General features: G+C 40.2%; 1 protein-coding gene across 1 annotated transcript in view; it reads left to right on the top strand.

Annotated features, from left to right (window-relative positions):
* SLC7A14 (solute carrier family 7 member 14) overlaps nucleotides 1–11751 on the top strand; it is a 43383-nt gene extending 31632 nt beyond the window's left edge. The window contains exons 4-8 of the mRNA XM_042456075.1: nucleotides 162–379; nucleotides 3024–3170; nucleotides 6107–6315; nucleotides 8468–9345; nucleotides 10379–11751. Of these exons, the coding sequence (XP_042312009.1) occupies nucleotides 162–379; nucleotides 3024–3170; nucleotides 6107–6315; nucleotides 8468–9345; nucleotides 10379–10698 (1772 nt within the window). The 3' untranslated portion in view covers nucleotides 10699–11751. The remainder of the gene's footprint in view (nucleotides 1–161; nucleotides 380–3023; nucleotides 3171–6106; nucleotides 6316–8467; nucleotides 9346–10378) is intronic.
* Nucleotides 11752–26309: the final 14558 nt, after the last annotated feature.

Below are 26309 nucleotides of genomic sequence, written 5' to 3'. Positions count from 1 at the left end.
ATCTACCATTAAATATGAAGAAAAGGATGGTGATTCCTCACTAAATCCTTCATATGGAAGTTCCTTGGAATTTCATAAGTTGTCAGTTTCCAACAAAGCCATTCTTTGGCTTCTTTCTAGATGTCCCAAGTTCTGCATAATGATTTACTTTTTTTTTGCAGGTAAAGGTGAAGAATCATATCCAGATCTCCTAGCTCTGGTCATTGCTGTTGTTGTAACGATCATTGTTGCTCTGGGTGTGAAAAACTCTGTCGGATTCAACAACGTCCTCAACGTGATTAACCTGGCTGTTTGGGTCTTCATCATGATTGCTGGACTTGTATATGTCAATGGAGAAAACTGGGCTGAAGGGCAGTTCTTGCCATTTGGATGGTCAGGGGTGAGTGTCTCACAGCAAAGATGGGCTTCAGGTAAACTGGGATCAATTTGAACATTTCTGCACAGTTCACATAGGTTACAGGAAGAATTTTTAGTCCAGTTGACTCACAGCAACCGTTATGAAGCTTGAGGCAGACGCACAGAGCAGTTTGTGACAAAGGCTTGGAATCCCATTGCTTACTCTCAACTCCAATGAATCCCCACAAATCAGTTGTTGAAAAATGAGAACATATATATAAATTCAAATGATTCAATGACTCTACTCTAGTTGGGACTAATAATAGATTTTAGGCCAAATAATGTTTGGCCTCAAGCAAAATTTACCAGTTGATCCCATTCTGTGAAAGGATTTGTGGCCTTGGCTTTGCTACTGATCAGAGATTTCTTGATTGCTACTCCCCAAATCCGCCAACCAGCATGGCAGCTGGGAGTTCTGAGAGCTGTAATCCAAACATGTAACCTTTTCAGGGTATGTTACTCATCACAAAAGCCTTGGTAAAGCATCTGCTCTGAGGCACCTGTTATTTTTTTCATTCTGTTCCTTTTGGATACAGCTGCATACACATGGCACTGTAACAGGTCCTAGTTGAGAGGCTGCTAGGTTCTAGCAGAAAACAGAAGTACATCCCATAACAAGTCTGAAGCCTGCCCCTCCTACCTTAGAGATATACCCTGTTGACATTATCAGCCTAAAAGCCTGACAATCAAAAGCAGTTAGACATTTTTGAACTGTATGTGAGATCTTAATTCAGTTCAAGGCTGAAGATGTGGAATTTCACATACATTGCTATTGTGCATGCAGTTGCACATCCTCAGTTGATATACATCTGTCAGTAATATTCTGGTTGTGCAGTTCAGTTGCTCATTTGGTTACAGATTTGGCTGTGCATATGCATGCAGGGATTCATGCTGCCCAGCTCCTAAGATGGACCTAGGCACAGAAGTCCCAAAATAAATTTTCTTGAAATTGACATCTCTATAAAACCCTTCAGGTGCAGTTAAAGCAGTAAGATCTTCTGAATGTTGAGTGATGGATGGTGAAAGTTTATCTTTCAAACCTTGGAGTATAAGTCTTTTATTAACAGTAAAAGCACAGAGGAAACAAACATGCTGACCAACTTTTTAAAATTCCACATCACAGAGATGGAAATGAATTGTTCATGTGCATCTACAAATAAGATTTTTGTAATACAAAATTAATTGCATAAATGAAGTGACATTGCATTACTTCCTGACATCGTTTTCTCTGAAAAGGAAATGTCAGACGTGTCTCATGCGGATCCAGTATGTTAAAGATACACACACACACACACACACACACACACACACACATGCACAACTGTAATTTGGAGATTTCGGGGTGATCTTTGCATGTTGTATATTCCCTGACACAATTTGTTATTCTCCCTGCAAATACCTACCATTCTTTTCCAGCATTTGTAGATTTGTTTCAAAACAAGAACAGTAGCATTCTTTCTCATCTAAATGACCTTGACTCTTGTTTTCCTCTCTTTGGAGAAAAGCAGAACAATATACACTGTTCAAAATACATAAAATTTACACAAACTACAGTCAATTATACACGGATTTTTTATACTTGGATTCAAGCATACACGGTTTGAAAATGTTCCAAAAAAGTATAAATTTCAAATATCAAACCTTGATTTTCCATTTTTTATAAGGGACACCATTTTGCTGTGTCATTATATTGAATGGGACTTGAGCATACACAGATTTTGTTATCCACAATATCTTGGATCTTGGAACCAAACCCCAGCGTATAATAAGGGTCCACTGTAGTTAAAATCTACTACAGCATGACTTTATATAAGTCTGTTCAGAAATAAACATCATTATATTTACAGAAAGTGCACCCAAAACTGATGTTTTAGATAGTGTCATGGATTTCAGAGGAAAAGAAATTGATGGATGGATTGACTGATTGATTGATTGACTGAGGAATATTGCAAAGCTGCCACATATCAGTAGTTGTCACAGTATAATCAGTGAGGTCTTTTGAATAACAAACTGAACAATGTAAACAGATTAAATAGTATTTTAAAAAATTAATCGAAACAGAAACTTGCAGTCTGAAAATTCAAAAAACCAGCCAAAATTTCATGGAGACATGCAATTTTTATCACTGAAATCACTACGATTTGTTTACACTTCCTTTGAGTTGAATCCTGCTGATGTTTTGTTTTTAGTGTTGTTTTTTTTACTTCTTAGTATGCATCTGGTCTTTGCAGCAAAAAAACTAAGCACCAGTATTATTTCTCTTATAAAATGAAGAGACTGAGCTGATATTTGGTTTGGCTGCTTGACAGTAAAAAGAAAGCAGAAGGCCCTGAAGTGTTTGCTTTCTTTCCTCGTACTGCCAAGTTGTTGATGTTTCTTGTATATGTATTAGCTGAAAAGTTCCACTGGGAATTTGAACGGATTTGGGTTAACTACCATGTGGAGAAAGAAACCTGGTTTTCTCTGCAGATGAGTAAAGGATATAAATATCCACTTTGGCCTAGGGCCTTTTCACACTACACAGTTATAGCACAATGATTTCACTTCAGCTGACATGGCTACATCCTGTGAAATTCAAGAGGATGGCCCTTAACATGTAATCTAGCACTATGTTATCTGCTTTGCAGGTTCTACAAGGTGCAGCCACTTGTTTCTATGCCTTCATTGGATTTGACATCATTGCCACCACCGGAGAAGAAGCAAAAAGTCCCAACACTTCCATCCCTTATGCCATCACTGCCTCACTGGTCACGTGCCTGACAGCTTATGTGTCTGTAAGTAACATATTTCAAAGTTCTGCTCAGAACCGTTCTCCCCTTAGAGATAATGTGGTGGCTAAAAATGGAAGCAATGAGCCAAGAAGTATCTCCCCAAACGATTACTGTATATCCTCATGTACAAGCCTAGAAATTTTAGTCAAAAAAACCTCTCTGTCAACTGATCCATGGGTCAATGTACTTTAACTCTTATATATTAAAAAAGAAACCATTCTCCTTTTTGAGTAGAGTAACAAAAGGTAAGAGCCTTTAGGTGTCCCAGGAGCACCTAAAAGAATCACTGACCCTTTCTGCTCTCTGTACTGCAGTGCCCCTTCTAACCTTTTTAAATGCCTAGGTGGGGAAAGGGCAATGGTGGCAGCTCTTTGGTGTTTCTTTTCAAAAGGAGCACTGAAAAGAATCAGGCTTTGAAGGAGACATTTGTGTATGTTTGTAAGTTTTGTAAGCTTTTCTGTGTTAAAATCAGGCAAAGTTATCATATTAAAATTAAAGGCTATAATCACTGCTAATGTAGTTGCCATTTGCTTTACCTTTTTGACATGTGCATATTTTATTAGCCCCACTTGCACCTGTTAATGTCCCCCACATATACTACAACCACCTTTACTACAGTTCTTTCCTCATTCATCCAGCCTTTAGGGTGAACACAAACAGTTATGCTTTGCCAGAATCTTGGCAGTTTTCCTTTGCTTTGCCCTTTACATCTTTTGTTACTTGCCCCTACGTTTTACCCTCAATTTACCAATGGGTCATATCAAAATCCATAATTTTGGTCTCAAAACCTGCTCTCGACATATACATGAAAGTGATATAGTTGAGTATATACCGTATATTTATCAATGTCTCTTCCCTCCAACTCGTGCAGTATGAAAATACTAATGCTGACATTCATTATGTTTGTTGTTAAGATTATGACATAATGCAAGGCACCAAAGCATCCTTCCCAATATGCACAGATAACATCTGCAAAAACATGATTATCCACAACTCAAAACAAGGTTATGCACACCAGCCAATATGTGCAACAAGCAAGAAATGTCCAGGGTGTTTTTTTATGTTATGGGTATTGATTTTGGAGGGAAGGGGGAAGATCACGACCAGCAATCCAACACCCCATTATCAACATATCTGTTGGCCCAACAAACCCAATTTTTTTTATTTATTTAATTGCAGTTGCATACTTTCCAACTTTTCAAAGATGAAAACTGGGGAACATGTGGCCAAGCAACATCATCATATTGTAAACATGGCTAAAGAACACGCAAACCAGGAAATGCTGCAGGGAAGGGCAAGATATTCCCCTCTTCTGTCCTATTCCTCAGCTATTAATGGAGTGCATGCTACTTTTGCCCTTTGACCTTAAGTTTGCACCCATGGAAGTGAGCTGAGGACAAAGGGGAAAGGTGGTAGGAAGAGAGAAATACAGTACTGGTACATTTTTAAAGCAGCTGGAAAAGTGGAGTAACAGAAGATTAATCATGTCCCAAATTGAGATGGTTGAAGGATATGCATTTGGTAGAAATACTGACCCATCTGATTCTTGTAGCCCAGACTGATGTCATGCTTTGAGCCAGTTGTTTTTGACTGGTTTAATAAATAGCTGGCTTTGGATATCAGGAAAGTGTGGCATATAGATGGTTATTCATTATTGCTTTAGTTTGATTGTCAGGGAGGAGGAAAAGATACTTGTGAGATATTTTGCCTCAGGAGCCAAAATAACTAGGTCAACCTTGAGGAGGGGTGGGGAGCAAGGAAGGGACCCCATTAATTGTCTCTCGTCAGGCAGTAGAATTTCTGACCAAGACTGGGGTGAGCTTGCTGTTTATAATCTGTTATATTTGTGTCCATTCTTCTTTCATATTCTCTCTCTCTCCCTCCCTACCTCCCTCCCTCCTTCACACACCCACCCCATTACTGAAATACAATACAAATACTACTCTCGTCCCCCATTCACATACTGCTCCCACGCATGCCATGCATATTGTGTGCCTAACAGTTAACTACTGTTGTGATAGTGCTGCATCCTTACTACTCTCTATGCTGCATTCTGCACTCCACCCCAACAGCTCCATCTATTCCTCAGCTTTGTGTGCTGACAGTTCTTTAAAAAGAAATATCATCTGTTGGAATATTCATAGACATTCTACATCTCGGCAGCTCAGCCAATGACTATAGGATTCATTTCAGACAAATGAAGCCACAGTACAAATAGTCTATAGCTACAAAGGCAATTTGTCCTTAGGGTTTTCCTTGGTTTCATTTTATCAGAGGACAAGGTAGAGACAAAGAAACCCTCCACTATTTTTATCTTCAAATATATATCATCTAAGCAATTTTGTTTCATTAATCTCTCTTAATGCCAGGGGTAACCTACAACTCTTATGTGCCTTAGCCAGCCAAAGCAATGCTCAGGGATTATGGGGACTGCAGTATACAGAAAATATCTGGAGGTGGCCACTGACCATGCTTTATGCTCATGCTGAACTTCCTACACTGCAATTCTATATATGTCTACTTCGTATAGCAGGAGTGGGACTTGTGCAGCCCTCCATTGGTTGCTGGATTGCAACTCCCAGCATTCTTCATTATTGGCTATGCAGGCTAGGACTCTTGGGACTTGCCATTCAACATCTGGAAAGCCAGACAATTCATACCTCTGGTGTATACGACTGAGCCCTTGCAGCTTATCCAAAGTGGTCTTTGCTTATGCAAACGGATTGATGAGAAGCTACCTTACATTGGTCAGAATGATGGTTCATCTCATCCCATTCTGTCTACCTTGAGTGTCAGTGACTTTTCAAGAGATGCCTTTTCCAGTGCTGATATTTGGGAATTTAAACATCTCAAAAGCCAGTACGTTGATGTTTTGGCAAAGCACAACTAAAACTCTGCCCTTTCTAACTCCTCCCCTCTCTTCTCCATCCTTGCATTAGGTGAGCATTATTTTAACTCTGATGGTGCCATACAATGAGATTGATACTGAATCCCCCCTGATGGAAATGTTTGCAGCTCATGGATTCTATGCTGCTAAATTCATCGTTGCCATTGGTTCTGTAGCTGGTTTGACTGTGAGCTTGTTAGGCTCCCTCTTCCCCATGCCTCGTGTCATTTATGCAATGGCTGGTGATGGACTTCTCTTCAGGTAAGTTTCATCTAACCAGAGCCAGTAAGAAAAGAGGCACTGGAACATCTGGTTGTTGTTACTGTCATTCTATTCATTATCACTGTCAGATTCAAAGGGCTTTGCACATCAGCTGTTGTATTTTATGGAGACAGTCCTCTAGATGAAAGGCTGCCAGTTGACAATGCTCTATTTGAAGGGCTGTCCAGTCCAACTAGGTCTCTGGAATTTTGGGGGTTAAATTCCCCGCTTGGCTATGGAAATCCACTGGGTGATCTTGGGCAAGTTAGAACCTTCTCAGCCCCAGAATACAACATGATAGGTTCACCTTAGAGTTGCCATAAGTCAGAAATGACTTGAAGGCTTACAGCAACAAAACCAGTCCAACTCTAGTTTTAAGATAAACAACCAATAGAAAGCAGAGTCAGGACCTTGAAGTTGCCTATCAACCTTCATCACCTGGATAGCAGACTGAGCAGACACATGAGATGATGCCAGGGCTGGTGGTTGCAATGCTTCAGGTAAGAGACCTACCCAGGGTCCTGAGCCCCATCAGGACCATAGATATTACTTTTAAAATTAAGACTAACATGCTGAGCACATTCACTGTCCCATTGACTTGAGAGCCACCAGCTACCAGTGACACGTTATCCGGTCCTGCCCTTTCCTACAGTGGTGAAATACAATTCTATCTAAGATAATTGTAATTATTTCTAAATTGGCATCTATACATATAAATGAATACATTCAATTTTATGCAAATCTGTGGCCCATTTTGTCCTCCTTTGTAGTGATGCATTAGAGGAGCATGTGTAAACAACTTTCAATAAAAGGGCAAGTGATCATTAGAATAGTCATTTATGATACTGTATATGATATGGTTTGTGAAGCTGTGGGCAAGTTGTCATAGCTACATGATATTCCTTCACTTCTCCCTTGCTTCCATTGCCTACCAGGTTTGGTGAGTTAATCCTGGTTTGCATTAAGGCAGAGCAATTCAGTACAACTGAATCATGGAACTTTGATTTCATCTCAGTTAATCATGAAAATAAACCAAGTTCTTGTTTATAATTCAGATTTAAAATCCATCACTATACCAGTTTCCAGACGTAACTGGGAACTCTGACTTAATGCAAGTCAGAATCCATGTGTAACCCACAGGAGCTAGGAAATACTCAGACAAAATCGTATGACACAGCATCACTCCATGGCTTCATAAACATTGTTTGTGATACTGGGAACTAAAATCCATTGTCTACTGCCACAAGAGTATATAAAAGCAGTGGATCAGAATACAATATCATCCTTCAATATTTGAGCACTTCATTTCAGTACTTTATTACTGAAATGTCCAGGTGCTGGAAATAGGTGTACACTCCAAATTATTCATCCACCCTTTTCTCTAGGATTGCTCTAAACAAAATTAGTTTTGCTGCCCTAAATTGCTTACTATAAGTGAATAAAGTAAGGCAAAAGAATACAATTGGAGAAAGTATAAGAAAGGACTCATTTATGTCCTGTCAACATTATTCAGTAAGTCATTCTGGGATGGGAGTCCAATTATGACTATCACACACATCCCATGTGAGAGTTTTTAGGGGTTTCCTCTTGAATTACAATACACCATGCAATTTCTTGTACTGCCTATTGGTTTACATCAGGGAATTATTGCACATGTGTAGGTGCATGGATAAATTTACCCAGTGTTGCCCAGCATGACTTTGAAAAGTTCCTTTAGGAGTTAGATAAAATGTAAGTTTGACTAGCAGTGACTGCAATTTTTAAAATACTTTTCATATCATGTTCCATGCAAAATGGATCGAAATCACTATTTTTTTTAAAAAAAGTTTGCTGATTGGTACTCAACTCGTACAAAAATATTTGGGATGACAGTCTGTCTGTAGATGTTAGGTTTGGTTGGATTCAGTTCATAAACTTGCATTCTAGACCAAAAAATAAATACAGCTATTTGAGGCACCTAAGGTTGTTGATGGATGGGGTCCAGAAATTTACTGTAGTCTTCATTTTGGTCCCATTGGCTAACACATGAACTTTGCTGAGTCTGAGATCAAGCATGTGAATTAGAATAGCATGGCAGTCAAACAGATACTTTGAATGATAGTATAGAAGATATATGTATGGTCAATTTTAATTTTCATTCTTTCTCCTATAGATTCTTGTCCCATGTAAGTTCTTACACTGAGACCCCTGTAGTAGCTTGCATTGTCTCAGGATTTCTTGCAGCACTACTCTCCTTGCTGGTAAGCTTGAGGGACCTGATAGAGATGATGTCCATTGGCACACTGCTTGCATACACTTTGGTCTCTGTCTGTGTCCTACTTCTCCGGTACCAGCCAGAGAGTGACATTGACGGTTTTGTCAAATTTCTATCTGAAGAGCATACAAAGAAGAAGGAAGGGATTTTAGCAGACTGTGAGAAAGAAGTTTGCTCTCCAGTGAGTGAAGGAGAGGAATTTGCAGGCCCACCGACCAACACATGTGGTGCAAAGAACCTTCCATCCTTGGGTGACAATGAGATGCTCATTGGAAAGTCAGATAAGACGACTTACAATGTCAACCACCCCAACTACGGTACAGTTGACATGACTTCAGGAATAGAAGCAGATGAATCTGAAAATATCTACCTTATCAAGCTAAAGAAACTAATAGGACCACGGTACTACACTATGAGGATTCACCTTGGGCTACCTGGGAAAATGGATCGTCCCACAGCAGCTACTGGCCAGACTGTTACCACCTGTGTGCTCTTGCTGTTTGTTCTCATGTTCATCTTCTGCTCTTTCATCATTTTTGGGGTGGACTATCTCTATGACCAAAGTTGGTGGGCAATTCTTCTGGTGGTACTGATGGTCCTGCTGATTGTTGTGCTGGTGTTTGTCATTCTCCAACAGCCAGAGAACCCAAAAAAGCTCCCTTACATGGCTCCTTGTCTGCCTTTTGTCCCTGCCTTTGCTATGCTGGTGAACATCTATCTCATGCTGAAACTCTCAAAGATCACATGGATCCGTTTTGCTGTCTGGTGTTTTGTGGGTAAGTCTTGAATGCAAATGTTTGAAAACAGTATGCAGAGGCAGCTGATAACTCTATTGCTTCAGAGAGTGGGATATGTGCTATATTTTACAGGAGCTACTTCTGAATTTACTGGAGCTTAGTTAGCAAATTGCTGTGACACCTTGGATAGCTTCCATAAAACTGATAGTAGTTTCTGACAAAAGCCAGTAGAGATTGGCCTGCTATGGACAAAACCATCAGCTGCCTCTCCCAGTATATTTGTAACAATTCACCGAAAACTATAGCTGAAGTACTTTTGATTGATGAATTTTGATGACATCACTTGACTTCATCATAATATAATATCAGTGGGTAACTGATGAATATCCTGGAAACATCTGAGACTAGAATAATGTAGGGTGGCCCTTTGGGTGGAAGACCTATGTGACACTACAGCAGAATACAATAAAAATATAAAGGAAAATCTGCTAGTTATTTTTAAAATGAAAAGAAATATCACTGATTTACATGTGATCTTCCTCTACTGCTTTGCTTCTTATTTTCCCATTCTTCTCTTCTTTCTAATCTTGGGAGGAAAGACATAGTTTAAAAAATATGGAACTTTCTTCCAAGACTTCCAAGACTTTGTGTTTATCATATTTTTATACACTACAGAATGTGTTTGTTACTTGCTAATGTTCCAGTGAAAACCCTAGATATATGAAACTAAGGAACAGTGAAAGCACAGTGCAATTTGTAGTTTTCCTACATTTTTCACCTTTTTCTCCCATACTACTTTTCTGTACAGCTGAAAAGCCTAATAGATAAAACATATTTTAGAAATAGAGCTCTTGTGGGAAGAGCAGGAACAAGGTACTCAAGATAGTTTTAGAACTTGTGTGCCACATGTCTATTCCACATGTGAATTATAGATACCAGTTCAGTTTCTGCGGCAGTATTGATAGATCTGTTAAGTCTTAAACTGTTTCTTGTTTGGTTACCTAGAATGCATTAAAAACTCCTATTGTATCAATAGACATTTACCAGCCAGAGTCTCCTCTCTTTCCCCCAGGTCTGCTGATTTATTTTGGCTATGGCATATGGAACAGCACACTGGAAATCACCGCTCGAGAAGAAGCTTTGCATCAGAGTACATACCAACGCTATGATGTCGATGTTGATCCCTTCTCCGTTGAAGATGGATTTGCTTACGCTGAGAGTGAAAACTACCAGGACTGGGATCCTGCCGATGACAAAGGTTTCTCTTACCAGCAGATGTCAGAAACAAAGGAGAGCAGTCGGACAAGTAGCAAATCAAAAAGCAAAGGCAAACACAAACAGAACTCAGATGCACTAATTTCAAATGATGAGCTAGACTACTCACCAGAGTAGATGTGGTGGAAACACTCTGTGTGACTAAGCTAACCCTTGGGCTAAATTTGATGACTTTTTTTTTTTGCACCCATTTCAGATGCAGCCTTTCTATAAATGTTCTGGGTTTTCCCAGCAATCACATCACTTGCTCTGTCACTTTCTGCTTTTCAGGATGGTTCTCTCTAGTGCTTATCCTGAATCAACAGAATACCAACTTTAGCACACACAAAAAGTTTTGGATTCTCATACCTTCCCACCAGAGACCATCACCAGTCATAGTTCTATTTCACTGAATGTTGACAAGAGCTTAGCTATGATATAAGCTAGCTTGGCCTGCAGAATCTTTCTGGGCCTAGGAAGCATATTACCCATGAGCCTTGGTGCTGCCATGATTGTATATTTTTAATGGAAGTCAAATCCAACAAAGTGAATGCTTGATAAAATAAGTACAAGCAGTTCAAATTGGTATAATGCTTATATTCTCTGTGCTTTCTTCTAGAGAATACTCACTGGTGCACATACTGATGACCAGTGATTATTTGGCAAATATATATTTTTTGGTTTGTTAACCTTTTTTCAAAAGAAGGTAAACATAGGGAAGTACATTGATAGGTAGATGTTTTCAGAATGTAGGCACAGTGTTTTCCCTTGAGGATATTCTGAGGCAGACCAGTATTTCCATTGTCAATTCTAAAAGGCAAATAGACTTTTTCACTGAGCAAAATATTTTAGCACGTTGGCCTATTTGGCCTTTCATAGAATCATAGAGTTGGAAGAGATCACATAGAATCATAGAACTGGAAGAGGTGTTCCAGTCCAATTCCTTGCCATGCAGTAATACACAATCAAAGCCCTCTTGACAGATGGCCATCCAGCCTCTGTGTAAAAACCTCCAAAGAAGGAGTCTCCGCCACACTTGGAGGCAGCATATTCCACTGCCAAAAAGCTATTACCATCAGGAAACTCTTCCTAGTGTTCAAATGGACTCTCTTTTCCTGTAGTTTGAATGCACCACTCTGTGTCCTAGGCTGCATCTATACTGAAGAATTAATGCAGTTTGACCTCGCCTTAACTGCCATGGCTCAATGCTATAAAATTCTGGGATTTGTTGTTTTGTGAGATATTTAGCCTTCTCTGTCAGAGAGCTCTGATGTCACAACTGCAAATCCCAGGATTCTGTATGATGGAGCCATGACAGAGAAAACAAGCTTGCTCCTTTTTCAGTATGACATCTTTTCAAATATTTAAACAACTATCATGTCACTTCTTAACCTTCTTTTCTCCAGGCTAAGCATACCCAGCTTCCCAAACCGCCTCTCATAGCACATCCTTTCAATTTTTTTCCCCATGTGTTTTTGTTCACAGATTGTACTTTCATAGTAACTGATTTATTTCCTGATGAATGGTGGTGTATCACCACTTTACTTGATTATAGTGTCAACTGGTTGAAATTTGTATACTGGGGCTGTATCCACACTGGAGAAATAATCCGGTTTGGCACTGCTTTAACTGCCCTGACTCAAGGCTATGGAATTCTGGGAGTTGGAGTTTGTTGCGGGGCCCGGCCCCACAACAAACTCCAACTCCCAGGAATTCCATAGCCTTGAGTCAGGGCAGTTTAAGCAGCAGTGCAAGCTGGATTATTTCTCCAGTTTGGATGCAGCCTGGTTAGATTTTTTTGGATGCTTCATTTTATGTCTTTAGCCATTTCATTAATTGTCCAAATTCCATGATTTCAGTTTTAAATAAGAACAATCTTGTAAACAGGTGCAATGACAATGAGATTCAACTTGATTTTGGTACCATCCCTCTAAAAACAGATTCATGCCCAGCAGACTCACATGGCACACCTCTTGCTAGTCTTAGTACTTCAGACTCTAGATGAAGGGGAGAGTTTTTCCTCCATTTTACCCCTGCTAGTTTTCTACACACAGAAAACTTCCACTGTAGGTTGCTTTGTGTTTCTATTGAGAGGGTGTTGTTGTATGATCTCTTATTTGCTGTATGCAGTGGTATAGTCCAGCCAGAGTTATACTGCATAATTCTGCTAATCATGTAGTTCACCATTAACTGCAAACATTAATATCTGATATAGACAAGAAGCTAAATGTAAACTGTGGACACTACACATGTGAGCCTTAATTGGTGTTTAAAATCTCAGTGTTATATTCCACAGTGCTGTTTAACTTCTTAATAGTATTTCAGATTAAGGTCAGACCTTCCTTGATTGAGAACATATGTAGCCAGGGTACTACCAAATCAATCCATATGTAAGATTCATCCATTCCCATTCCATAAATATCCAACACTGAATTTCCAGGAATGTTCTCTTTGGAGTTCCCAGTTAGTGTTAGTACAGTATTTAATACACTGACACCTCTTTCTTGCTTTATCTGAAGCTCTCAGCATATCTACCCAATGAGGCAACAAAGGCTGGATTACTATTCTCGCTGATCTATGAGTAAAACCTCTTGAATGCATTACAGCAAGCACTGAGGTCCAGGAGCAGCCCTGCTACAAGAGTTTTACTTGCAATGGCCCTTCCTTTTTTAATTCCACCAAGTAAATCTCAGCTCCAGTCTATGAAAGAGAGATATGTGGAAGCAGAACTACTCATAATAATCTGTTGGCTTCCCCCTTTAATGTTATTGCTGTACTTGTATTCTGCTAAAAACCAGTGTGAATAACCTGCTGTCCTCCTACTGTTATGAGACTGTAAGTCCCACTGGCTACAGCCATTATGGCTAATGATCGGGAATGATTGGTGCTGTAGTCTAAGAGTATCTGGAGAGCTACAGCTACCCTTGCCATAAGTGAGGAAGCCAAACTTTAAGTCAGGTCAAATATACCTTTGGATAAATCCAGAACAGCATGGATTTAAGAACCATTATGCCTGTCATTTCTAAAAGATTCAGAATTTAAAGTCTTACAAGATACAAAAAACACTGTTTCTTGGATTCAGTTCCTAGAACAAATAATTGCTGCCCCTCTCCAAAAAAATTATCTGTCTCAAACTAGAGTGCTCAGAGCTGGCCATGGAGCCATGAAGAGGAGGAGTGGTGCTCTTTGGCTGATGTTCATACAAAACATGAGGAATTTACCAGAAGAAACATTTCCTAAAGCATGAGGGATGGGCTCTGGAATTTGTGCCATTCACTCTCTTTTTCTGTCAAGCACCATCCTGACTGCACTGAGCTGTGGCCCTGCCCCAAAGAGTCTGCTTTTAACTCTGAGGACCAAGACTTAGAGCAAGGGTAGGGAATATGATTTCTCCAGATGCTGTTATACTCCAGATCCCATCATCTCAAACCAGCATGGCCAGTGGCCAGAGATTATGGAAATTGTCAACCAACACTATCTGAAAGTCTCCATGTTCCTCACCCCTGTCCCTAGAAAACAAAAAGTCCTGTTCATATCACACTGACGGCTACGATCTTGCATTGACACTGTAGCTATAATGACTGAGTTCCATTTATGTAACTGCTTCTGCCAATGCCACCCTCACCCACCAAAACACCTGTCTCTTGAGGCGGGAAGTAATCCAATCAAAGGATTTCCAAGGGGTTGCATATTGGACCACTGGGAAATGATGTTTGCAGCCTTCTTTTGGTCCTGGTGTGCATTGAGACAAACAGCTGTGGCTATCTCAGCTGCCCATCTCAGCATGTATTTCTATAGGGCACTTAAGACCAAAATTGCTGTTATCCTCAGAGCAGAAGCCTCTGATAGTGCTAACTGACTCCCAAGGCTATGAGTAGTGGCAGGACAGGGCATTTCTATTCTGACTGTGATATGGAAGGAAAGACTGGGAAGTGAAGGCCCCAGACTGAATCCAGCCCTCTAGGATTCATCAGATGGAAACACCCTCCTCCCCTTGATCACATCACTTGCTGGATTCACTATTTCTAAGCGGTTTAAATGCTTCTCCCCATGCTTAGTTTCTAGCAGTAAAAGCTTTAAGCTAACACATGGTGATATTTTCCTATTCCATTGCCCTCCTAGCCATTACACTGCTGCACCCAGTAATTTCTCTGAAACTGAATGTAGCCATCAGGCTGAAAGACATTCTTTCTGCATGCGCTGCCCATGGCATATCATGGTCCACTCTTGATTAGGCACCCTAGTACTTCCATTTAAAATTTTAAAACTAGTTGAATGGCTTGCAATCATACCACTTAATGGCCTGGCTACTTTGCCCTTCAGATTCAATGTTTAATGTTGTTAGAGTCCCCAGTATCAGTCACCAGGAACTGGGTAACTTTTAGGGTAGAGTCTATCCCAATAAAGTAGCCTCTGTCTTTTTTTTCTTTTTTCCCTCAAAAGCCCTCATTTCATCATGCAAGCAACAAGGCATACAAACGAGAGATTCCGTGGTCAATCATAAAACACTGTTCTGCAATGAGGCTTTATTCAAAATCCATGAAATTTCATTGAGCTCTAGATTTCTGTGTCTGCTGGACATCATAACAGAATAAGTACTTCTAACAGTTGTAACTGAGCCAATAAGCTTCCTCAGTTCCACTGAGCAAAGAGAAGGGCATCTTCAGAAATAATGCTTAAAATGACCTTTTTTTTTTTTTTTTTTTTTTTTTTTACATGGATTGGAAATCTCCAGACAGTAGAAAATCTAAATTGCACACCATGATGCACATCTCACTACCACTAATCAACATGGAGCATGATCTACAGGGCAGTGCTCCCATGTTGAAAGCAACACCAAGAGGACACTGTTTGGCACATTTGACAATCCTTGAGCTGCAGTTCTTGCATTCGAATAATCCAGTACCTATATATCTTGAAAAACAGAGCATTTTCCTACTAGAACACATTTTTTCCCAAATGAGAAACTAGTTTCTGAGGGGAGAGGAGCAGTATGCATGAGAACATATACACTACAGGTTGTAGTAACATCATTGTACCAATACAAAAAATCTAATAACCAATGTGGGCATCTTATAGAAGGGAAGGCTTTTGAGTGAGAGTTTTTATGCACTTATTACCAGCTCTTGATCAAAAAATGGGCCCATTATGTGCCTTTAGTAGAACTATGCCACAAAAGATTAGTTGTTGACTCGTGGCATTACAGACATTATAGGTGCAGAATTTTCTTAAGTCAAAGCTTTGGATGAAACTAGCAAAACCGATGCTGCTTTTAACATGACAAACCATGAAAATGTTATATTTCTGATAAATATTCAGTGGTGTGCTGCTGCAAGGCTCATGTGGTCAAAGCACTAAGGAGGTGTCTTTCTAAATTATGTTGTAAATCTCACACTAGCCATAGCAATGGGTTTTCTAGCAAAAATATATGGTTGTGAATTATCACATTTGTAGTGCAAGATATTCTGAGATGGCTTCCTTTCGAATTTGAATGGTTTCAGAGTTGTATTAAGACTGTGAGAGACCAGGGTTCAAATCCCTACTCAGCCATGGAAAATCTTGGGCAAGTCACATTTTCTCAGCTGCAGAAATAGGCAAAGGCAAACTCACTCTGAACATATCTTGCCAAGAAATCCCCATGATAAGTTTGCCTTAGGCTCATCATAAGTCAGAAACAACTTGAACGCACACAGCAACAGAACAACACTTAAGAATAATTGAAATCCATAAACAGCTGGACAACTTCAACAGGAAAGAAGAAACCTTAAAGTAAATAAAGTTTGGCTGCCAGTCCTGAAAAACACCAAAATCAAGACCCAGCCCATGCAAATGAAAACCACCCAGAGTGAGGGGGGGTTCCCAGCAGACAATGGATCCTTAATTAAATAGACACCCTGATACCTTGCCATTCAACAACAGAACAATACACAGATTAACATGCAAATCACTTCCCCTCAACCAACAGTATATATGCCCCTCTCTTTCATGCTAGCATTCTCTGAAGATGCCAGCCACAGCTGCTGGCGAAATGTCAGGAAAAACCTCTTCTAGAACATGGCCTCATAGCCTGAAAACTCCACAAAAACCTGATAATCATTAACTTGTTAAAAAAATCAATTATTGGTGAAGATAAAATTGCTGGTGATAGATTTTTTGATATGGATCAACATTTGTGTTGTTATGTGCCTTCAGGTGATTTATGACTTATGGCAACCCTAAAGCAAACCTATCATGAGGTTTTCTTGGCAGAACTTGTTCAGAGGGGATTTGCCGCTTGCCTTCTTCTGAGGCTGAAAGACTGTACATTGCCCAGCGTCACCCAGTAAGTTGCCACAGCTGAGCAGCCATTTGAACCCTGGTCTCCCAGTGTCCGATTTCAACCCTCAAACCACCACAACATGCTTGCACTACATGGTACACCCTGCACTTGTGAACTCTCCTTAGGGATATAGCAATGAGGATTCTCATGGTGAGCACCTGCACTTCAAAAATGATCACTTCTCCACTCTAAATACCTCACCTAGTTCTGGGTACTTGGAGCTGATTCACACATTTCTTTGTTTATTACTTGATGGCTGTGTCATCAGCAGGTGACTTGCATTTCTGAAGGAGCCACCGGTGATCTAATGGTCCAGATGGAACTTCTGTATCACCTCATGCTGTCTCAAACAAAATGTTTTGCAATGGAGTCAGTTCATGCATTCAGTGCAGAGTAATTCAGTGATGAGAAATCAAATCAATGTGTCTGCATGTGTACAAATCAGCCCCTTGGGAGACTGAAGTTCCTCAAGAGGTTTTGATGTATTTCTGTATATGCTGTACCTCAAGAGATACAATGGGTACAGGTTGTGTATAGCCATTAGAGGAAGGATACACTGATGCACCCCTTTACACACTCCAAGCTTCCTCCTCTATGAAAACTCCCTTAGAAGGCAATTGTGGAGCCCCTATACCCACAGTGGATCACAGCATTGGAAAAGTGGGTGACTAGAATGATTTAGCTACAGGAGCCTGCACTTAAACTTTGTTGCTGCAAAAGACTGTCACTGTGTGTCAATCAATGGCATTTGTGTTCTACTTTCAATTTGTAAATGATCTTTCTTACTTTTATTTCATTTGGTCTCTAGATTGTCCAATTTGCAATTTCTTTATGTGATATATATATATATATATATATATATATATATATTGCAGATGGCATTCCTTCTGTAACAATTTGCTGCAGTTCTGGTATAAAATTGATGTATTTGTTTAAAAAGAAAAAAAAAGTTTGTTCTCTTAAAGTTACTCATTTATTTATTTATGTGTTTCCTAAACCCCATTGGTGCACTATGCAATGGGTTTTTGTGGTGTGTTTTGATGAAAGTTTACACAGGTATCTTCATAGAGTGACCTTTATTTTGAGAATGACTGTGTTGTTGACTATTATATAAAATATATAAATATACTGTCTTATTGAGACACTTGGAAAAGAAATTTACCAAATGTGTATATTTTAATAGATGCATAAAGCTTCATTGTGTGCCTTTATATTTACAAAAAAATTAAAAATGGAGGTTTATAAAGAAAGCCGGAGACAGGTAACATCTTAAACAACAGCTTTTAAATGAAATATTAAACCAAAAAAGGTGGGGAGGGGAGAATCCCACAGTATCTATATTGATATATACAAATATTTGTTAAATTTATCAATATCTGAAGGTCTGATATTTTTCAATGCTAAAGTGAATTAAATATAAACAAATCTTGCCTTAAGAGCTTGGAAACATTTCCTTTGTAGAGGAGCAATTTAAATGGCCTGATGTTGGTATTGGATTGTTATGGAGTTGGGGAACAGATTATTAATCTATACAATAAAATCTGGGGGAGAAATTGCAGTAGATTGAGTTTAGGTCACTTCTGTCATCCTTGGCTTCCAATTTTCCTTTTTGTTGTTGATGTTGTTGTCAGTTCAGTCCTTTACTATCCAAGTTAAACTAAATCTATGATCAATTTCTATCTATCATGGATCTCTACAAATAACCTTGGGAATTACCACTTGATCTCTTCCAAGACCCTAGTTCACTTCACAGAACTCGAATCCCATATCATCCAACATTTCACTGATGAAACATGTGGCCAAGATAGCAGAAATTATTTATGGGAAAGGACACACAAGCTAGAAGAGGCTGCAGCAGTTTGCTTTTGCCTGAGTCTACAGGGGTTGTATCCATACCTGTAAAATAATTTGTGCTTACATCTATCCAGATGCTGTTAAGACACATGATGTTCCTCTGGATTCAGAGTGAAAGCACGTTCTTTCTATGCCTGAGAGCTTTAAAGCCATTTTTAAAAAAAACATTTTTATCATGCAGTTTCTTGGGGGGAAACATCTTTTTACAAAATTTGCACCCTATGCTTCAAATTTGGCTCAGCGTGGAACTGGATGGTGCAGTGGTTGGAGGGCAAGGCAGGACAGGTTGGCATCCATCCATTCCCTGCAGGCATATTTTTGCCATTTTTTGCTGTTGAAGTTATAAATAGAGGTCTTCAACTTTTTTGTTGTGGATATAATGATAACAATAATATTAATACTGATGTTTCTAACAACCCAGCCAATATCTGGCAAGGAAAATCTATGCTCGTGGAGGAGTGGAAAGAGCTTTTCTCCCTTTTTATGGAAACATACAGCTTTTAAGAAAGAAGGAAGGACAGGGGCAGGAGAAGTGTCCCCTGTCAAATAAGGCGCAGTTTGCTCTGGCAGGAGTGGGAGGTGCAAAGAGGAAAGGAAGTCCCAAGGCAAGACAAGCATGGAGCAGCCCCAACTGTTTGGAAGCACAAGTTTGAAAAATGCAAGTATTAGTAGTGCCTATCATGGGGATGTAATGTACAGGCTAACTCCACTCCAGGAACACAAGCCCTTCAGCAGATTCAGAAAAGCATTCAGTGAGCAGAGTTGATCAGTACATAGTTGCTGTCAGGACTGAAGAATTTCTGCAGTTGCACAGTATACCATACTTAAAAGTTTAAACAAGTGACCTGTTACAAAAGCCTTCATCTTGTTCGTCAGCAACTCAGAACATGCTGCCTTCCCAGGTCTTATCCCTCCTATCCTCCCGCTCCCCAAAAAACAACCTTGGTGATTTGCAGCTCATACTTTTCCCAACTCATCTCAACCCATACCACGAATGATGCACAATCTTTTCCCAGACCCATCAATACGATAGTATACCCTATCATCTCACATGAACACACATGTTTAAGCATAGCAATTATGCTAATAATTGTCCAGACCATGATCCTGATGGGACAGGGGGTGGCAACTGTGAAATTGACAAAAGAATTGCAGAAAATGGGATTGAGTGGAGAAAATTGCTTGAATGCAAAGGAAAACCTCCTGACCTTGGGTGCTCCTTAGTAAAGGTGAATGAGGTGGCCTCAGATAGCAGCAACTTTGGATGGGGACAGATTTCAGTGATTTGCTGCAGGAAGATGTCAGCTGGAACTGAAATTAACTCATTTTAACTCTTTCCTTCTCACTATCCTCCTCCCGTCTCCATCCTTCATTCTTTCTTAAAAGCTAGAGTCCTAGTCTAATGTACAAACCACTATACCACACTTGTTCACTTAAAAGCCATTTACTTCTGTAAATGGGGTAAGGAAACATCTAATTTTCCTGCATGAGGGAACCTGGCAAGGGATCCATTCAAAGCGAATGCAGGTAAATAGTACAAGAAAGGCTTCTGGTTAATTAATCAGATTGTGTGGATATATGTATATCAGCATGCAAGCCAAAAAGCAAAACACACACACAGCTGCTGCGGCCACACAGCCCAAAACAATCCAATTCATTGAACACATGGAAAATGGTAGAAACTCTCTTTTATACTGATGTGGCTTTGGGTCCGGGAAATGTGTGACTCTAAGATCAATTTGAGTTTGGATTTTAAAAGATGAGTGTGGCACTGAGGAGGCAACACTGTGGCTGGATACTGGGAATTATTTTGCAGATGTGGATTCAGCCAAGGAAGAGAAAGATTCTGACTTTTGCAGTTCGAACTTATTTTGCAGTAACTGAAGTAAGCTGAGGACAAAGGGGGGAAGTGAGAGCAGGGTTGTACCCAAGATTTTTGGAAGGGGGGGTCCAGACTAAGTGCCATCATTATAATGGGGCTAAGGTGTGGCAGTGCGGCGGCATGCACCATTCATTGTATCTAACAGAAGGGAGGGTCCGGACCCCATGGACCCCCTGCTTTGACTACGTCCCTGGTGAGAGGAAGAGAGAGAAACCAAATGACAAAGTGGAATGACAGAAAATTAATTGGGATTGTCCCTGGCAGACCAGAACAGTTTCCCAGGATTCTCTGATGAGTGAAAACCTACCATCTAAGCCAGGGGTAGGCAACCTTTTTGAGCCGGGGGCCGGGTTGCTGTCCCTCAAACAACTGGAGGGCCGAAGCCAAAAAATAAATAATTAAATAGTGTGTGTGTGTGTGTGTGTGTATATATATATATAAAATATAAACCAGGACAAATGTAGGACACTTTTTAAAAAATAAAATCGAGGCCACGCGAAAAAATTTTCTGATTTTTAAATTTTTTTTAATATAAATGCATGTTTCTGAGGCTTCTATAGACAATTGCCCCTGCTTGCCCCCCCTTGCCCCTCTTGCCCGCCGCTTGCCTGCCTCCTCCTGATAGGCCAAAGGCCCCGCGCCCTCACACAAAAGGCCAAAGGCCCCGGCGGCAATTGACGGCAGGACCGTGCTGGGGCCGGTCCCAAGGCCTCGCCTGGCCGCATCTGGCCCGCGGGCCGTAGGTTGCCTACCCCTGATCTAAGCAGTAGAATAGACTTCAGGGGCCTGCTGTGCCATTCTGGAAACTGAGCAGGAGTGTATCCATAATATTATATGTATATAACACTGGTTCACTCAGATTTTGAAAGGGTTACCGTGTGTATGTTTATGTGCTTCCAAGCTGCCTGTCAACCTATGGCAACTCATGAATTTCTTAGGGTTTTCTTAGGCAAGGAATACTCAGGGGTGGTTTTGACAGTTCCTCTGAAATAAAGCTTACATCACCTGTCATTTGTTGGTGGTCTCTCACTCCAGTCCTAACCAAGATCAAACAGGATCTGATGCCTTTAGGGCAGTGATTCCCAAACTTTGGTCACCCAGATGTTTTGAACTTCAGCTCCCAGCTCCCAGAATTCCAGACATTCCTGGGATTTGAAATTCAAAGCATGTGGAAGACCAATGTTTGGGAACCACTGCTTTAGGATATACCACACGTACTCCTTTTCCCATACATATTTTCTTTTTCAGAGCTAACATAGCTACATCAGAAGATTTTTTTTTTAATCTCTAGGGATTTTTAAAATTTCCACTACTACTTCACCTCCTGCCCACCACCTCTGTCTCCTCATCAAAGTCTCAGGTGTGAGAAGGTGAGCAGGCCAAGGGAGGTGGATCAGGGAGCCTCTGGCAATGGAACAGGGTGACTTGGCAAAGTGGGTGAGGCAGCTGTCAGAAGAGGCAGGGAAGGAAAGGCAAAACTATTTTTTAAATACAGTGAAGGTTAGGAATATTTCTAGTACTAATTATCACAGCTCATATAGTAGGGATATTTAAAGTGAGAGTTGCCATAGCAATCAATGGTTTGAATTAGTCAGTTGGTAAATGTGTCCTTTTTTTGCTTCTGAAAATATGATAACCATGCATTATGAACAAACATCACAACATATGTGCATTGTCTTCTACAGCCAGCTATACCTTTTAAAACTCTCTGTTCCAGTCTGTAATCTGACAATTGTACTCCCTTTGTACTTGAAGGCTACACAGCTTTCTCATACAAGCTGCTCTTTAATTGTTACAAACAAGTACTGCAGAAAATAACTTGCTTATCAGTCCCAAATTACTCTCTCTCAGAGACACAAATCAAACTAATTAAGAGCATCTCCAGACAAGAAAAATGTCTCTGAAAGTCCCAGATTTTGTTCCTGTACAAACTGATTTTATTTTGGAGATCTACGTGACATTTCTCCCATCATGAAGTACTTCTGGCATTTACACTGCCTTTTCATTTGCACTCCCCACGTCAGTTTAAATTCATCCAGTATTTCCCAAAATCTATCTTTCTATGGCTATCTGCTTGTTATGCAGAAATCTAAACTCTGAAATAGTCCAAAATCCAAAATTGTCCATATGCGTGGCTGGGATAGTCACACTTTTGCTTTCTGGTGGTTCGTTGTATACAAACTTTTTTCGTGCACAAAATTATTATTATTGTGTATAAAGTTACCTTCAGGCTATGTGTATAAGGTGTATAGAAAACATACATGAATTTCATGTTTAGACCTGGATCCCATCTCCAAGATACCTCATTATATATATGCAAATATTCCAAATCCAGAAACCCTCGAAGTAAGAAACATTTCTGGTCCCAAGCATTCCAAAGAAGAGAGACTCAACTTGTACTAGAGTAGGTAAATATGTAAGTAAAATCAAAGCAAAACAAAAAGAACTAGAAAGTCTTGATACTTTCAGAGACCTTTTCCGTTCAGGATAAGCCCTAAGATAGTGGAATTCAATATTTTGAGATGATCCTTATAGATTCTAATAAACTTCCATACACCAAGTCAGCCATGATTTTTCCAACTGGTCTATGTTGTTGTTGTTGTTGTTGTTGTTGTTGTTGTTGTTGTTATGCTTTCCCCCAAAATTGAGACACAAAGCAACTTACAAATTAAAAGAACAATACAGTTAAAGACATACAAAAGTAAGCATTAAAACAGAATTAAACTAGCACAGTATTAAAACACATCACTCATTAGTAGAATAAGATGCAATTTAAAAAGTTGAAAGCAATTAAAATCAGTACATATTAAAAAATTAAAAATATTAGAATACATTAAAGCAATAAAAATAAAACTATATACAGACATTCCCAGGCATTAAACTGTCTTTCCCAACCCCTGCTACCTAGTTATTTTTAACCAGGAATTTCTACATCATGGTGGGCCACTGCATGTGGGTTACAGGATTAAATTGCTCCCCAAGAGACCTTGGAGGTCCATATCCACCCAGCACACACTTCCAGAAAAAAAATTGCCTGAAGTATCCTCTGGGGGCATGGGGCAATTTCCCACATTTTTGGCTCTCCCAGGCTGTTTTATGCCAGCAGAGGTCTGTTGTTGCAACTTGAAGTGGCTTGGAAGTCATTTCATGTTGTTAGAAAAGGCCCCTACTGGGCTTCAAATGGGCAGAGGGAACAAAGTTGTTGCAGAATTGTCCCCACACCCCCATTTGGAGTATTTGGAGATCCAGTTGGACCTTGGAGGCATCTAGTTTAGACGACGCAAGCCAAAACACCCATGTTAGGATCAAGCCCGATCCTATTTGTGCAGACACAGATCAGCAGGATCGAGTCTGACCCTAGAGTAAAGAGCCCTTATCCGGGTGTGAAATAGCCCTGGTTTTCTGTTGAGTTTCTAAGAAGGCCTGTGGCAAAACTGGGCTGTTCAGACAGACACCTCCTGCACTCCCTTCCTTGCTGGTGAGCGATCCATCTGAGAAACCCCCCACAGGGTGCCTGGGGGGAGATCCTTCTCAAATGGATCACACTCCAGCAAGGTCAAGAGCTGTGCACCGATCCCAGGTCCTGAGTTGGTGTGGGAATAGGTGCCCACCCAAGGACTAACCCGGGTCATCACCGGGGCATAGCACAGGCTCAACCCATGATGATATCCTGCTCCATCTGCTCTGGCCCCCACTGAGCTATGATTCCACTATTGGAACATGGTCTGGTGAGAATCTGCCTTTATGATGAAAATAGAAGTCATAGAATGAACTGAAACAAAGCTGAGCTGAATTTTCCGAGAAGACATTGTTCTAAGTAAATGTCTGAGATTTTTTTTTAAAAAAAAATCCCTTATAACAGAAATGTGGGTGACATCCTCAGATCTGGAGGCTGCATGCATTCCCCGCAATCAATGGCCTCACCACTCCCACTCCTTCCTTGCCATTAAAAAAAGGGGGGTCTGGAAAAGGCCCATCATGGAGCTTTTTGATGTGGAGTGGATTTTACTTTTGACCTCTCCCCCCATTTTAGGTCTAGGAGCTTTTTCAGAAGAAAAGTGAGAAGTCAATTCTGTTTTTTCAAATATATATATACTCCCACTACAGCCAGGAGCTCCTAGGGGATGCATGCCAGGTTATATAGGACTCACCTTCACCTGAGAACAATAACTTTTCTGGAACTCAAAGGCTTTCATGGCCGGCATCCATAGTTTTTTGTGGGTCTTCCAGGCTATGTGGCCATGTTCTAGAAGAAGATGCCAGCCACAGATGCAGGTGAAACGTCAGGAATAAACTCTTCTTGAACATGGCCACATAGCCCGGGAAACCACTAAAAACTATTTTCTGGAACTTTTTGCAGTCACCTCTGAATATTTCCCATAATTTTGAATGTAGTGATCAGCATCTCCCACCTGCCAAAAATACATAGGCTGGAATCTTACATATGTATATGTTCCCCTGTGGAAATGACTGGACATTTTTATCTGATGTGCAACATTTGCATTCAGTTCATGATAACAGAAGTAGGAGCCGCATGTATGGCACATATTTCCCATGCAGATGCTCATAAATGGCTGATGTGTATCCATCCAACTGTGCCTGCTGAAATTATCAGTAGAACTCCTTCAGTCATGCATTTGGTTGATCAGCGTTGTCACTGACCCCAAGAGTCATGCAGCATAATCAATGTGTAATTCCATATAAATTAATTAAGACTCTGCAACCCCAACATGGGATGTTAACCAATGTGCGCTGGAATGATACTTGGCCCTAAGGTCATCAGACTGAAAACTGGAGAAGAAATTTCTGCAGGTATTACCAGATAGCAAGCAACTCCTGGTGCTTCTTTTTACGCAGTCATTAACAATGTACCATCCTTCTCCAGTTTTCAGTCTGGTAATTCTGCTTAGTTCCAGAGCATTCTGAAATTATGCAAAATGGTGAGCAGGCTGCCAACAAAGTTGCTGAGAGGAGGGGTGTTAAAATCTATTTTTAAAAGTGTGCAACTCAGCTGCTCTTCTGGCTAATGGTGATTTTCAACCCCATGAAGCTATTGGAGAATTGCTCCTGCCCCTGGAGATTTTAGGTGCAGAGTTTCGGGATATTGCTTTTTTGGATTACAAACTCCAGAATCCTTCAGTCTAGGGAGTAACTAGTCTTGCTTGTTTGAGGATTTTGGAAATCGGAGCTCCCTAAAATAATTTTTCTCAGCTGTGATGGTGAAAATGTTTTTCCAAGCAGTCATTTGTGTACTTGAAATGAAATAAAGAAGCGTGGAGTTAAAGCACAAATGGATTACAGGTTCCATGCACATATTTTATTAATTTCTCTGTGCTGTCACTAACTGTTCAGTGAGGTAGTCGATTGTGTCTGAGATTAAATACTTCAGATTGTGGATGGTACTTCATAGTGTCTATTGTTATGAATATTGATTGGTTGGGATTATGGCATCAGTGTATTTACAAAGAATAAAATAACAGAGGCTTGTAGTCAATAAACACTTGCAAGTGAAGAAACAACAATAGCATTGTTCCAATAATGTATTATAAATTCGAATAATATGTTTTTTGGCTTAATTACACTGTGATGCAAAAGATATAGGGCTTTGCCAAGGGCTAGCTGGCTTATTTATTTAGGTAACATCCCGACTTTCTCCTGACAGTGGAAACCAAGGCAGCTTACAACAAGGCTAAA

The sequence above is a fragment of the Sceloporus undulatus genome, chromosome 3 (genome assembly GCF_019175285.1).
Source record: "Sceloporus undulatus isolate JIND9_A2432 ecotype Alabama chromosome 3, SceUnd_v1.1, whole genome shotgun sequence".
NCBI classification, from domain to species: domain Eukaryota; kingdom Metazoa; phylum Chordata; class Lepidosauria; order Squamata; family Phrynosomatidae; genus Sceloporus; species Sceloporus undulatus.
The sequence above is the reverse complement of the archived record's forward strand: the minus strand, read 5'-3'. Positions and strand labels throughout refer to the sequence as shown.